Source organism: Pinus tabuliformis, chromosome 2_1 (assembly GCF_031772625.1).
Source record: "Pinus tabuliformis cultivar Carrire ecotype Pingquan chromosome 2_1, CPIR1, whole genome shotgun sequence".
Lineage (NCBI taxonomy): Eukaryota > Viridiplantae > Streptophyta > Pinopsida > Pinales > Pinaceae > Pinus > Pinus tabuliformis.
Window position 1 is genome coordinate 475927475 of NC_142299.1, and position 14450 is coordinate 475941924.

Below are 14450 nucleotides of genomic sequence, written 5' to 3' on the forward strand. Positions count from 1 at the left end.
TATTCAACTAACTTAACCTCTCATTTAAAAATTATATATATATATATATATATATATATATATATATATATATATATATATATATATATATATATATATATATATATATATATATATATACATATAATTTATATATAGTTTTAATTAGTTAGTTATTCCTTTATATATTTTTAGTTATACGATCTTTTCTAATATTTATAACTTCCATTTATCTATAAAATAGTTAATACTTTTAATTGTTTATTAACTCATAACCAATTTAATTAAAATTAATTTATACTTATAAATTATATTTAGGTAAAGGTAAGGTCCCTTATTTTTTACTGGTTTGACCTGGGCCTTAGTCACCGTTACCCTTGTTAGCCGTTGGAGGCTCTGCTCATACTATTTAAAAAGCAAAGATGGATCTGATTTTTCAACTTGTCCTCACGATGAACCACACTCGTTGGTTCGAAATGCGTTGACAAATGATATATCTTGTGATTTACTCCGAAAAATTTCTCTTAAACTTGATATAGATCACAAAAGCCTCAATTCAACAATAAATAAATATTTTAATATTAACATAGTTAAACTATAGTATTGATATAATCTTGAAATACGAATTTGAAATTATGTAGTTTTATCCTGACTTGTTAATGTTTTTGATTTTTTAATGATAATTTTTTCCCCGAAATTTAGTAAAGAATTTTTTGAAATGATAACTTTGATTTGTGAACTTTTGGAATGATAATTCTGAGTTCTATAATCTAGAGCTTGAAATTATGTAGTTTTATTCTGAATGGTTAATGTTTTTGATTTTTTAGTGATATTTTTTTTTTCCGAAATTTTCTAAAATGATAATTTTTATTTGTGAACTTTTGGAATGATAATTCTGAGTTCTATAATCTACGGTGTAAATGCTTTCAAAATTTACGGAAACGCTCCATTCATTTGTATATTCAACCTCACATTTTAAAATTCACAATCTTGTCAAAATTTTGGACAGTTAGTTGAGCATCTTTTCTTTTTAAATGTATACGCGTTTAATTAATGCTGTCATGACGTGCAGCACCTTGTGGGGCCTATGTGTTACCTCCAATTGCGTGTGGGGCCTGTTTGCGTATTACTTTTAGTTGAATGCGCGTGGGATTTAAAAAATGCGTTGAAATTTGATGCTCGATGTCGGTTACTATGCTCTGTATTTTATAAAATAACTACGTATAAACCACAGGTGCATAAAATAACCTTGCATAAACCGCAGGTGAAGGTTTAATATCTATAGCCAGTGTTTCCCACGATCTCTCTGCGCTTTACAAACCCTAACTTGGCTACCCCTCTGCAAATAACCTTGCATAAACAGTAGGTGAAGATTTAATATTTACAGCCAGTGTTTCCCTCGATCTCTCTGCGCTTTACAAGCCCTCACTTGTCTACACCTCTGCAAATTGCGTCCATAGTATCGAACCTTACTACCTTTCATTTTTGTTTTCCAGTTCGCAATGGCTACATCCTCATCCTCCACCTCTGCCGTGGCTAATCCCAGCTACAAATCCTACAAATTTTTCATAAACCATCGCGGGGTTGACGTGAAGAAAACCTTCGCCAGATCTCTGTATCTTCGCCTCCGAGAGAAAGGATTGACGGCTTTTCTCGATGAAGAGGAGATGCAAGTGGGATACGAAATTTCTTCTCAATTAGAGCACGTTATTAGAACCGCCTCTGTTCATGTGGCGATCCTTTCTCCTAGATATGCTGAGTCATCTTGGTGCCTGAACGAGCTCGTAATGATGTTACAGTCAAAAGCTCCTATAGTTCCCGTGTTTTATCGTGTCACTCCCGCTAAAGTTCGGTGGATACAGGACTCTTATGGTGAAGCCCTGCAATCACATGAAACGAAGGGGCGATATGATACCAACACTGTTAAAGAATGGAGAAATGCACTTCAGCAAGTGGCAAATAATAGCGGTTTCGAGCTGGAGACGTGCAATGGGTGAGAACTCAACCTTCCGTATTGATATAGTTGTGTTTTATACTGATAAATAGACATAGGCGTTTGTTTCTCACTAGGTCTACTTATTGTTTCTGAATAATTAGTGAGGAGTTGGTGCTGGAGCTGCTAGATAAGTTGGTTAAACGTCTGTCAGAAATGGTGCCAGAGCCAGGCTTGCACGTGGCTGATTATCCAACAGGGTTGGATTTAAAGCTCAAAGATTTCGAAGATAGAGTGCTGTTGCAGAAAGAGGAAAGCGGGAAACCTCAGATCTTGGGGATTGTAGGGTTAGGTGGCGTAGGAAAAACAACGTTAGCAAAATTTTTCTTCAATAGGAAGAGATCAGGTTATAGCAAATCCTGCTTTTTAGCTGACGTCAGAGATCATGCAAGTAAGGGGTCTTTACATTTGTTACAGAGTCAACTCCTTAAGACCTTGAATGGAAGGGATGAGCAGGTAAACAATGTTCATGTAGGTAAAGAGATGCTGGGAGAGCCTCTCAAATGTTTTGACACTTTAATAGTGTTTGATGATGTTGATAATGTTGACCAGGTGAATGCATTTTTGCCTGTCCAAACTGATAATCTCAATTCACGGAGTTTAATATTGATTACATCTAGAGATAGGGGTGTTCTCAGAAACTCAAGAGTTGAAGATTCATCTATTTATAAGCTATCTGGGCTTAATGAAGAGCACTCCCAAGAGCTCTTCTGTTCCTATGCCTTCAGCCAAGCTGATCCGCTTCCAGCGTTTCAGCATCTAGTAGATAAGTTTTTAGGATGTTGCCATGGATTGCCCTTATCTCTGAAAATAGTTGGGGCATTACTCTATAATAAAGAAATATCCCAGTGGGAAGACGAATTGGAGGATCTTAAAGAAATACTTCCCAGTGACATACAGAAGACACTTTTTAGAAGTTATTGCTCACTCGATAAACAGGAAAAAGAGATATTCCTAGATATCGCGTGTTTTTTCATAGGTGAAAACAGGGATTCGGCCATAAGCATATGGAACGGATCAGATTGGAGAGGAAAGCGAGGGTTTCTAAATCTGCGGGACAAGTCTCTTGTAGAAGTGGACGACAGGAATTGTATACGTATGCACGACCACGTAAGAGACCTGGGAAGAGAGGTTGCTGCTACTTCGTCGCCACATCGTCTTTGGCAGACAAAAAGGGTTATTGATTATTTGTCACAACAATCATTTGTAAGTGTTTAGTCATTCTCTTTTTTAAGATTATTCACTAAAAGCGTGGTACGAATTTTTGAACGAACGAGCCATAACATTCGTTTTTCAACTATGGACAGGAAACCACCGTGCGGGGAATTCGGCTGGTTGAAGGCGAATTTGGTGGCGATGATCTATGTGACATTATTGAGACTGAAAATGATGGCTGGAACCGCATTTTGAGGAGGTTGCAAATTCTTCATATTGAAGGTTCTCTGTTGGAACGCATCCTGACGAGGTTGAAGTTACCAAATCTATTGTGGCTCAGCTGGAAAGGATGTCCCTACTCTTCCCTGCCTTCGTTGGTTACAATGAAGAAATTAAGGGTTCTACGAGTCGATAGAAGCCCATTAAAAACATTGTTGGACTGGGACAGTGAATGCGAATCATCAGTAAGTAGAAATTTGTTATGTTGACGTTTGTATGTTTAGAAATTTGTTAGGTTGACGTTTGTATGTTTAGTAGCTATTACTGTCCCACAACATTTTCGTTTGAAAAGAATTCGTAAGGTTATGATAATGTGAATTATGATATTACTTGTGGTGGTAACGAGTGAACATTTTGCTTTTGCACGCACCTCTGCAGTTGCCAGCATCTTTGGAGGAGTTGCATGCAAGCCGATGTTATGGGCTGAAAAGCATACCGGTCCCGGCGCAGGCGACGAAGCTCAGATTCCTAAATGTTTCTAAGTGCTACCAGCTAGAAGAGCTGCCAAGTATGGAAACGTTTTTATGTTTGGAGAAGTTGCTGGCAGAAGGATGTAGGAGGCTGAAGAGCATACGGGGATTGACGCAGGCTACAGAACTTAAATCCCTCGTTGTTTCTCAGTGCTCTGAGTTAGAAGAACTCCCAAGTCTGGAAACAATGGTATCTTTGCAGGAGCTGCGGGCAGAGGGATGTAGGAAGCTGAAGAGCATACACGGGTTGGCTCAGGCTACAAAGCTTATACGCTTAAATGTTTCTCGGTGCTCAGAGTTAGAAGAACTGCCCAGCATGGAAAAGTTGGTATCTTTGGTAGAGTTGCGGGTGGGTGGATGTCTGAAGCTGAAGAGCATACGGGGATTGACGCAGGCTACAGAACTTAAATCCCTCGTTGTTTCTGAGTGCTCTGAGTTAGAAGAACTCCCAAGTCTGGAAACAATGGTATCTTTGCAGGAGCTGTGGGCAGAGGGATGTATGAAGCTGAAGAGCATACACGGGTTGGCTCAGGCTACAAAGCTTATACGCTTAAATGTTTCTCGGTGTTCAGAGTTAGAAGAACTGCCCAGCATGGAAAAGTTGGTATCTTTGGTAGAGTTGTGGGTAGGTGGATGCCTGAAGCTGAAGAGCATACGGGGATTGACACAGGCTACAGAACTTAAATCCTTCGTTGTTTCTGAGTGCTCTGAGTTAGAAGAACTCCCAAGCCTGGAAACAATGGTATCTTTGCAGGCGCTGCGGGCAGAGGGATGTATGAAGCTGAAGAGCATACACGGGTTGGCTCAGGCTACAAAGCTTATACACTTAAATGTTTTTGGGTGCTCAGAGTTAGAAGAACTGACCAGCATGGAAAAGTTGGTATCTTTGGTAGAGTTGAGGGTAGGTGGATGTCTGAAGCTGAAGAGCATACGGGGATTGACACAGGCTACAGAACTTAAATCCCTCGTTGTTTCTCAGTGCTCTGAGTTAGAAGAACTCCCAAGTCTGGAAACAATGGTATCTTTGCAGGAGCTGCGGGCAGAGGGATGTAGGAAGCTGAAGAGCATACACGGGTTGGCTCAGGCTACAAAGCTTATACGCTTAAATGTTTCTCGGTGCTCAGAGTTAGAAGAACTGCCCAGCATGGAAAAGTTGGTATCTTTGGTAGAGTTGCGGGTAGGTGGATGTCTGAAGCTGAAGAGCATACGGGGATTGACGCAGGCTACAGAACTTAAATCCCTCGTTGTTTCTAAGTGCTCTGAGTTAGAAGAACTCCCAAGTCTGGAAGCAATGGTATCTTTGCAGGAGCTGCGGGCAGAGGGATGTAGGAAGCTGAAGAGCATACGGGGATTGACGCAGGCTACAGAACTTAAATCCCTCGTTGTTTCTGAGTGCTCTGAGTTAGAAGAACTCCCAAGTCTGGAAACAATGGTATCTTTGCAGGAGCTGTCGGCAGAGGGATGTATGAAGGTGAAGAGCATACACGGGTTGGCTCAGGCTACAAAGCTTATACGCTTAAATGTTTCTCGGTGCTCAGAGTTAGAAGAACTGCCCAGCATGGAAAAGTTGGTATCTTTGGTAGAGTTGCGGGTAGGCGGATGTCTGAAGCTGAAGAGCATACGGGGATTGACGCAGGCTACAGAACTTAAATCCCTCGTTGTTTCTGAGTGCTCTGAGTTAGAAGAACTCCCAAGTCTGGAAACAATGGTATCTTTGCAGTCGCTGCTGGCAAAGGGATGTATGAAGCTGAAGAGCATACACGGGTTGGCTCAGGCTACAAAGCTTATATTGTTAAATGTTTCCGGATGGTCAGAGTTAGAAGAATTGCCGGGCATCGAAATGTTGGTATCCTTGGTGTGGTTGTGGGCAGACGGATGTAAGAAGCTTAAGAGCATAAGGGGATTGACCCAGACTACAGAACTTAAATCCTTCGTTGTTTCTGAGTGCTCTGAGTTAGAAGAACTCCCAAGTCTGGAAACAATGGTATCTTTGCAGGGGCTGCGGGCAGAGGGATGTATGAAGCTGAAGAGCATACACGGGTTGGCTCAGGCTACAAAGCTTATAAGGTTAAATGTTTCTGGATGCTCAGAGTTAGAAGAATTGCCGGGCATCGAAAGGTTGGTATCCTTGGAGGGGTTGTGGGCAGCCAGATGTAAGAAGCTTAAGACTATACAGGGGTTGGGGCAGACGACAAATCTTAGAATCCTAGATGTTTCTGGGTGCTCAGAGTTAGAAGAACTGCCCAGCATGGAAAAGTTGGTATCCTTGGAGGGGTTTTACGCAGATGGATGTGTGAAGCTGAGGAGGATCCGGGGGTTGGAGCACGCGACAGAGCTTCAGGAAATGAATGTTAGAGGGTGCCTTGAGTTAGAAGAAGTGGAAGGCGTTGAAGATTTTACGTGGTTGGAAAGGCTAGATGTCTCAAAATGTCCTAAATTACAATGCCCTGTGTGGGAGTAGGGGACCCGCTGAGTGGAGGATTGAAGTGATAATAATTAGATCACTGTAACAGACGGTCATAACGCTTAGAAATATGTTTTTATTTATGTTTTGCTTTTTTTAATAATAGACACCCACCGCTGTGCGAGTGTATTCAGTGTTAGACAATTATATTCACATCATGGTCCTCGTGCTTATTATAACAGGCATATTTGTTTTATGCGAGTACATGGTTTTAATAGTAATTTAATTGATACTGTAAAGAAAATTAATTTAATTTAATTAATGTGTGAGTACAGGGTCTTAAAAGTAATTTAATTTGATTGATTATTGTTAAAACTGAAAAGTAATTTAATTTAGATAAAAATTTAAAGAAATTCAATTAATTAGGTTAAAGAGGAGGTAGTTTAAATTTTATTGTTGTGTTTTATGGAAAATAATTTTTAATATGCTCTATTTTTGACTGAACATTCAGATTAGTAAATGATAAAAATAAAATTTTAAAATAATTATATTTTAATTAAAAATATATTTAATATATTATTTAGGTTATGACACTAATTTAAAGAGATAATTAATGGTTAGTTTCCAGGGTGTTACTCTTTTTTATAATGGTTAAATTCAAGCTAGTGTAAATTACTTTTTAACAAAATATAACACTTTTATAATTTCGTTAACAAATTAATTTTGGAAGTAACATTTATTTTGAAAATTGTCAAAAAAAATAAAAAGTTAAATGTAATAAATTCATAAATGTAAAAGTAAATTTTACAAATAAATAAATTATAACAAAATTTAAAACTCATAATGAATCAATTAAATTTATTAAATTTAATATTAAATATTAAATATTAATTAATCATTTTATCATTAATAATATATTATATACTAATTATAATATAATTAAACATCCTCTATTTTGTTTTATAAAACAATTTTATATTTCTATTGTGTCTAAATAAAGGATTCCAATTTGTTTGCTATGATTTCATATAGCTATTTTTTATAATGGTGATAACCTAAAGAAATTTATTATACTTAATATCACCATCAAAGTGATTTAATTTTCAATTATATTTTATAATTATTTTTAAAAAGAACAGGACATGTTCTCAAGAGTGAAGGAATCTAAATAGAAAGAAATATAATTATATTTTATATATTTATTGGCTTGCTTTTTGTTTTTTTGAAGTGTTGAAAGATAAAAGACAAGTTAACGAGAATTAAAACATAAATTATATATTGAGACAACTTATTTCATAAAAGTAAAGAGATTGGACAAAATAATTGAATATAAAGATAGGTTGATTATAGTAAGTGAAGTTTTAAGGACTATAAATATAGTATATTAAGCAAAATTACAAAGCATAAAAGAGGCCAAAATATTTATAAAGAAAATACTTCATTCCAAAAGACCAAATAGAATTAACTAAGTAAATCGAAAAGATTAAAGAAACTAAAAAGGAAGGAAAACAAACAATAATTAAGAACTAAAAAGTAATTATTGGAGATACAAATACTAAAGGTAAAAAATAAATAGGAATTTGGTATACTTCAGATCCTCTTCATGGTCTTCCATGGAACAAATGGCATATATTAATTTATATTTTGAGTGAAATTGGTATTGTATTATTGGTTGAAGCTTGTAAGCATGAAGAATCTAAGGTTCTTAACATTGAAGGATTTGTATTGTGATTGATATGGAATATCAAATCCTTCATAAAGGGATTGGAGGCAAATGCTTGTTACATAAAATGAACATTTCTTCTCACATTTGACTTATAATAAATACATTCTCAATCAATACATTTGGAGGGAGATTTCAGATTTTAATGCCAACAATATTTATATAACAATCTATTACTTCGTGCCCATCAAATTCTACTTCTATAAGAAAAAAAACCTAGATAAAAATTGTCCTTACAAACATAGAACAAGGTATTTACAATATGAGAATTAAAGATACTATCCCATTGCTAAGAGGCTTTAATGTTGTAACTGAGTTAATTAAGTTATTTTTCTAAACAATAATTCCAATCCTAATCCTCTTTAGCTAGATGAGGACCTTGCTTTAGCTAATAGGTGCAAAAAACTATGAAGACCTGATTGAGAATTTATTTGGTACTTAAGTAATTGAGCTTTATAGTTCTCAATATCTAATAATTTGCAATGGTCTAATGAGATGGTAAATTTCTAACTAGATGATTTGTATCCATGAACTAGGTAGTAGTGTCATAGACTATGTGATATCCCCATCCATATACAAATAAATAGTAAATTTTAACCTTTTAAATGAGCATGAGTCTAACTTCAACCATCGACCTTTGGCTTCAACTTTGAATTTGATCCTGTACAAAATCTCCATCGAAGAAAACTATGATAACTAAAGTACTTGCCTTTTAAACAAAAAATAATGTTAAATTTTCTTGAAACACTTAAATAATAAATTAAAACCTCTATCATAATTTTATGACAACCCTCTCTACTTCCATTAACAAATTATCTATTGAGATGTTATGTAAAAAGAAAAATAGAATAGCCAATCATTGGTATGTCAATGAGTGTAAAAGTGCTAGAGAAGCTATTAGGGATGTCTTTAATGGTTCGCTAAAATCGGATGAGATAAAAAGATACAAAGCCTTAATTAAAAAGAAAAAAAAGGCACTACATAAACATAAAACAATAGAAGTTTTTGCACTTATCAAAGTTAGATCTTAAACGATTATAAAGGTAAATTTTGACTTTTAAAATTAAAGAGAATAGTATGATTCCTTTGAATGACTTGAACTCTTACCTAAAAAATCTTTCTAAATCCCATTTGGTTGTGGAAAACATTCTAAATGTTTCTGTTAGGATGAAGTTTTGTCATAAAATATATAAAGTTTGGGGTTAAGCACTTGCAAAAGGAAAGATAAGATTCACATTAAAAGTTACCAAGCCAAGATCTTAAAAATTGGAGGGCCCTGTCCTTATTCGTCACATACAAAATCCATTCAATTTGGTAGTCAAGTAGGGTTTTCCTAAACCTAGAACTCAAAACCTCATTGTTCCTAATTTTAAAAGTGGAGATAAAAGTAATCCCTCTAAATACATGATCATTATGATTAGCCCCAAATTCATTCATATTTAACATTGTTTGGTTTTATCAAGCTCCTCATTCGGTGAATAAGCTCTGGGAAGTACTTTTTGACAATTTTAGTGGCATTCATCAATTCCTTTGGCATCTTAGCCGTATTGGTCTTGTTTTCTTATGCACAAATTATCGTATCAATGTTTAGTTCCTTATTATAGTGGTGGAGTCTTTGCTTAAGCATTTTGAAATTAGGGTCTCATAGAGGGTGTGGAAGGCTTCAATTTTGAAACTCCATTTTTCCACTCAGTTGTCTTAGCCTTTGAAACTTCTTCATAGAAAAGTAATCCATGGTTTGAACTTTCATTATATCTCATCTATCTTGGCATTCCTCTTTGGTGCTTTTGGTTCTCAATTTGGGGCTATACTTGTAGCAAGTTTAAGCTTCTTTGGTCATGTCTTTGTCTTAGTGTTGGGATATCTCTTTTGTGTTATCTAGGATTATCTTTTTCTTTTGTGGATTATAGTCACCCCTGTCTCATATCTTTTCTTTGATTCTTGTGTTACACAGTGACCTCGCCTCCCACATTGTTCTAGATGATTATGAAAGGGTGGGGATATGCTTCAAACTCATCCCTACAAAAGTTTGGTCCTTAGTTTTCTCTCTTTGAGTCTTGGGTTGACATTTGTTTGAAGGTGAGCGGTCTTTGTGCTATCTTGGGTGGACTGGCTAAATGTTCTCTTTCTTATGTTTGTGTTGTCCACTGTTCTTTTTTGTGTAGTATGTCATCCTCCTTTCTTTGAGCCTCGGTCCTATACTCATTCTTGTTGGAGAATTATGCCTTAGTGAGGAGGTTCAAGTGGTAGGAGGGGTTGTAGTAATGCTAGAATTCCATCTACCTCTCAAGCCCATATGATAGTGTATCATGTTATTGATATTTACTACGAAAATACCCCACCAACGATCCAAAGTGAAATTGAGGAAATTGAGAGTAGATCAAGGATTGAATGATGGTTCATAGCAGATGCAGAAGAAGAGAAATATGGTGGCAGATGAGTTTTCAACACGAGCAACACGAGAATGAAGATTACAATATATATGCTACCAATAAACCTTTGTTGGAAACTCAGGAACATTATGGGAAAAGTATTAGTTGAGAAATCAGAAGAGAAATGGGAAATATTGTTAAATATGGATGAAGTGCAAAAACAAATTAGAAGGTTAGTAAACAAAGTCACAATGATGGCAAAGATTCTAACCAACATGGAATTCATGGAATTCACAGAATTTGAAGAGGAGATAGGACCACTGGATAGGATCCAGGTGAACTCTCCTATTACATAGAAGTTATCCATGATATTTGTTGTTATGTATGTTAGTCATATTTTTTTAAAATCAATGATCAAGAAGGTTATCAAGTCTTTAGAGTAGGATGTAGAATGTTTAGAAGATAATATTTGTTAGGATTTATAATAAGTTTTAAACATTTTACGTGGAAAAAAGCAGTAATGCTATGATATTGGTCTAGTTTCCCCTATGCTAGAGTAGTCAACATGACAAGACTATCATTAGGGGAATTTTGAGGTCTAAAATTGGCTTCGTAAGGAAAATAATAAATAATAGTTAAAATAGTGATATAAGAGATGTATTTTTAAAGAAAAAGAAATAAAATTGTTTTTTTATTTGTATTTTCAACTTATCTCCTTACAAGTTTACTCAAATATCGAGTATAGGTACCCATTGGATGTGTAGTTTTAATTCCGCATCCAATAGGTACCTACAGTTGATCTTTGAGTAAACCTATAAAAAAATGAGCCAAAAACACAAATTAAAAAAAAATAATTGCCTTCTTTTCCCTCCCAAATATTTTACAGTAGGGACAACATCATTGTCTTAATTTTTATCGATTTTTTTTAAATTAAATTTTTTTAATCATTTTTTATTCAAATGCTCATTTTTACCTTAAAATTTCACCAATAATTATTTAATATTTTTTTATATGATTTAATATCATCTATCCAATTTATATAAATTAACAATACCATAAATTACAATTTTTACACATTAAGATATTAAAAAATGTAAATACAATTTTTTTTTTACCTACAGTATAAAAATATCAATATTTATATTTTAGGCCTTTTTAATGCCATAAGGTAAGAAGAAAAAAATCAAAATCTTTCATTTCATATCATTGTCATTTGGTAGAAAAATACTTATAATCAAAAGTTAATTAAAGGATATTAAAAAATGTAAATACAATTTTTTTTTTTTTTACCTACAATATCAAAATGTCAATATTTATATTTTAGGCCTTTTTAATGCCGTAAGGTAAGAAGAAAAAAACTTTCATTTCATATCTTTGTAATTTGGTAGAAAAAATACTTATAATCAAAACTTAATTAAAGGTGGATTACAAATAAATTTTTAAAAATTATCACTGACAAACGTAACTTCAAAGATTAACTAAACTATTTTCTAATGTTTCCTCTAACATTGAAAAAGGTTCCAAAAAAAAATTAAGAGAACTTCATTTTTAAAGAAATATCTTGATTTGGGAAGTTTGATAAGTATGTAATTTATATAACATGGATTCAAGCTTTGCATGTTAATAAGTTTTAAGGAAATGATGATGAAATTTTAATATATAGAAATAATTTATTTATTTATTAAAGTATAGATAGAAATAATTTATTTATTTATTAAAGTTTTTATTTGGAAGATAAAAAAAAATCAATAAAATATCTATTATTATTATATAAATTTTCTTTATAATGGGATTTAGATGAATATAATTATTGCAAAGATTTTGGTTGATGATAACATTGTGACATAGTTAGATATTAGAAACCAATAAGGGGTGGGGATATAGTATTTTTCTATGATACCACACAACTTTACTTATTGATAATATTAGGGAGATTATGCTTATTGATGTCTCTAGTCTCCCCGATTTGGAAAAGGTGGAGATTGGAAAATAAAATATTGAATCGACCCAAGGGGCTTCTCCTCGGTCCTCCTTGGAAGTGTCACCCTTGGACCGTGTCAAGTCTTGAGTCAACTTGCCAATGAATTGTCCAACTTCTCTCCACATCTTAACAAGTGTCTTGTACCCCATTTACATCTTGGCAACCATTGTCCAAAAGCTCCACTAGCTCACGAGACCACTCACCTTGTATGTCCTTGGGTCATTCCTAATAATGCTATGATTCTAGGTTTTCCCTAGTATCATCAACCTTTAGGAATCAAGAAATTCAATTTTCCATGGCATGGCCCCTTCATGGTGTGCCATATGGTACCTCCACTCCTCCATGAGTTAATGTATGGAAATTCTTGGCCTGTGCCCGACAATGGGCACACCTTGACGTGACCTATCAGACTGAGTTACGCTTGTACATATTGTACATAGGAGCGTGTGATGATTTATCTCTTTCTTGGTTTGGTGTGTGATGCAAGCTCTTCTTTAGTACATCATATATGCAAAAAAAAAAAAATATGAAAATACTATATATATATATATGGTCATGTTTTTACCTCATCCATGTTTTATCTCTTTCATTATGTGATTTAACCATGGTTCTACACATTCTAGATGGTTTTTATAGGACAGGGTAGCTTTTTATTGTGACATATGTTGGACCTTAGGTGTGTTTTTCTAAACTGGAATATAGGGGTAATTCACATATTGCCATCTCCAATGCATGATTAACCGTGAGTGCCATCATTATGCCTTAGATCTGAACCCGTCAAAATGTGACAGTAGCCACTTTCTCTTCTATGCATGTTGTAGTTTGACAGTAGAGCCTTCTTATACATGGATATCCTAGTTTAGCACCTTCTTTCCCTCTTGGTGTTCACGTAGTGTCATTTTTATTCTCTTTTGGAATCCCTCCTTTTTATTTGCTATGGCTTAGAATCTAGGCCCCATGTCCTCTTCTTTGTCCTATTTCTGGCCTTACCCCGAGAGGATTCCATGCTTTATCCCTCATGATTGCCACATTATATCATCCTATTTATGCATGATGAGGCTTGGTTTCGTAATTCCGTCATCATCATCTGCTTTTCCTATTATTCACTTTCACTTGGTGTTTTACCCTTTCTTGGAGGAACCATTATGATGAGTGGTTTTATTAAGCCAGTCTCTTTGTCTCCTTATGGTTTGCATGGTTCCATCATAGCGACACTAGCTACTAACTTTTATACCACTTGTTCCTCTAGGATGAGCTTCCTTAGTGTCCTTCTTATGATTGTTAAATATTGAATGACACCGAGTTCCTTTTTGCCTTGTTTTTATCCTCATTAATTAATGAAAACACTAAGCTAATTTTGGTCTCTTTTCATTACTCGTTAAACTTATGAAAATCCTGAGCTTATTTTTCCATCATTTCATGCTCGTAAAATATAAAAGAAAATTTCGAGTTCTTTCTATCCTTTCCTATATTTTAAGTAAATTGAAAGTCAACGAGTGATCTCTTTAACATTCTCTTTTTCGACGTTGTTAAAACTTACGAAAAAAGGAACCTACTAAACATACTTATCTTCTCTTTCGTGCTCATTAAACCATGAAGGAGACTAAAAGGAGAAAATGGGAAGGGAACATTCATTTATGTTAGTTATAAAAATGGCAGTGTCAATCACGTCGCCCTCGAACATGCCACCTTTCTACATCATTATATTACAGTTGGGTTTTAGCTTGCCTAAGAGTCATACCATACATATGATTCTGTATACTCCTCTGTCTAGTTACTTTCCAGTAACTATGGAGCGCGCTTCAATGCCTCTTGTGTTGTTTCATGATATTATGTGGTGATCAATAGTCATGCTTCTAAGTCACTCTTTTTTCATGCTGGTACATGTTCAAGGGAAGTCTCAGCCTGTGTCGACCATTTGCAGTTGCTTGTTGACCTTTTTGTGTTATCCATCCTCATTTCAATTGTACTTCATCACTTCATGAATTCATCCATTTACTACATCTCTCAGTGTGTTCCATTTTGATTGATGGGGGATACATCAAGCCCCTCCTTCGACGAATCTTCTCTTGTCGACTTCAACTCATTATCCAA

The 14450-nt window shown here is 34.8% G+C and overlaps 1 protein-coding gene across 1 annotated transcript; it reads left to right on the forward strand.

Annotated features, from left to right (window-relative positions):
• The first annotated feature begins 1327 nt into the window (after positions 1-1327).
• LOC149200979 (uncharacterized) lies at positions 1328-6501 on the forward strand. Its single transcript, XM_089402836.1, has 4 exons — positions 1328-1972; positions 2077-3178; positions 3280-3591; positions 3785-6501. Exons 1-4 carry the CDS (start codon positions 1482-1484, stop codon positions 6335-6337), a joined length of 4458 nt encoding a protein of 1485 aa, XP_089258962.1. The 5' UTR covers positions 1328-1481; the 3' UTR covers positions 6338-6501.
• The last annotated feature ends 7949 nt before the right edge of the window (positions 6502-14450 follow it).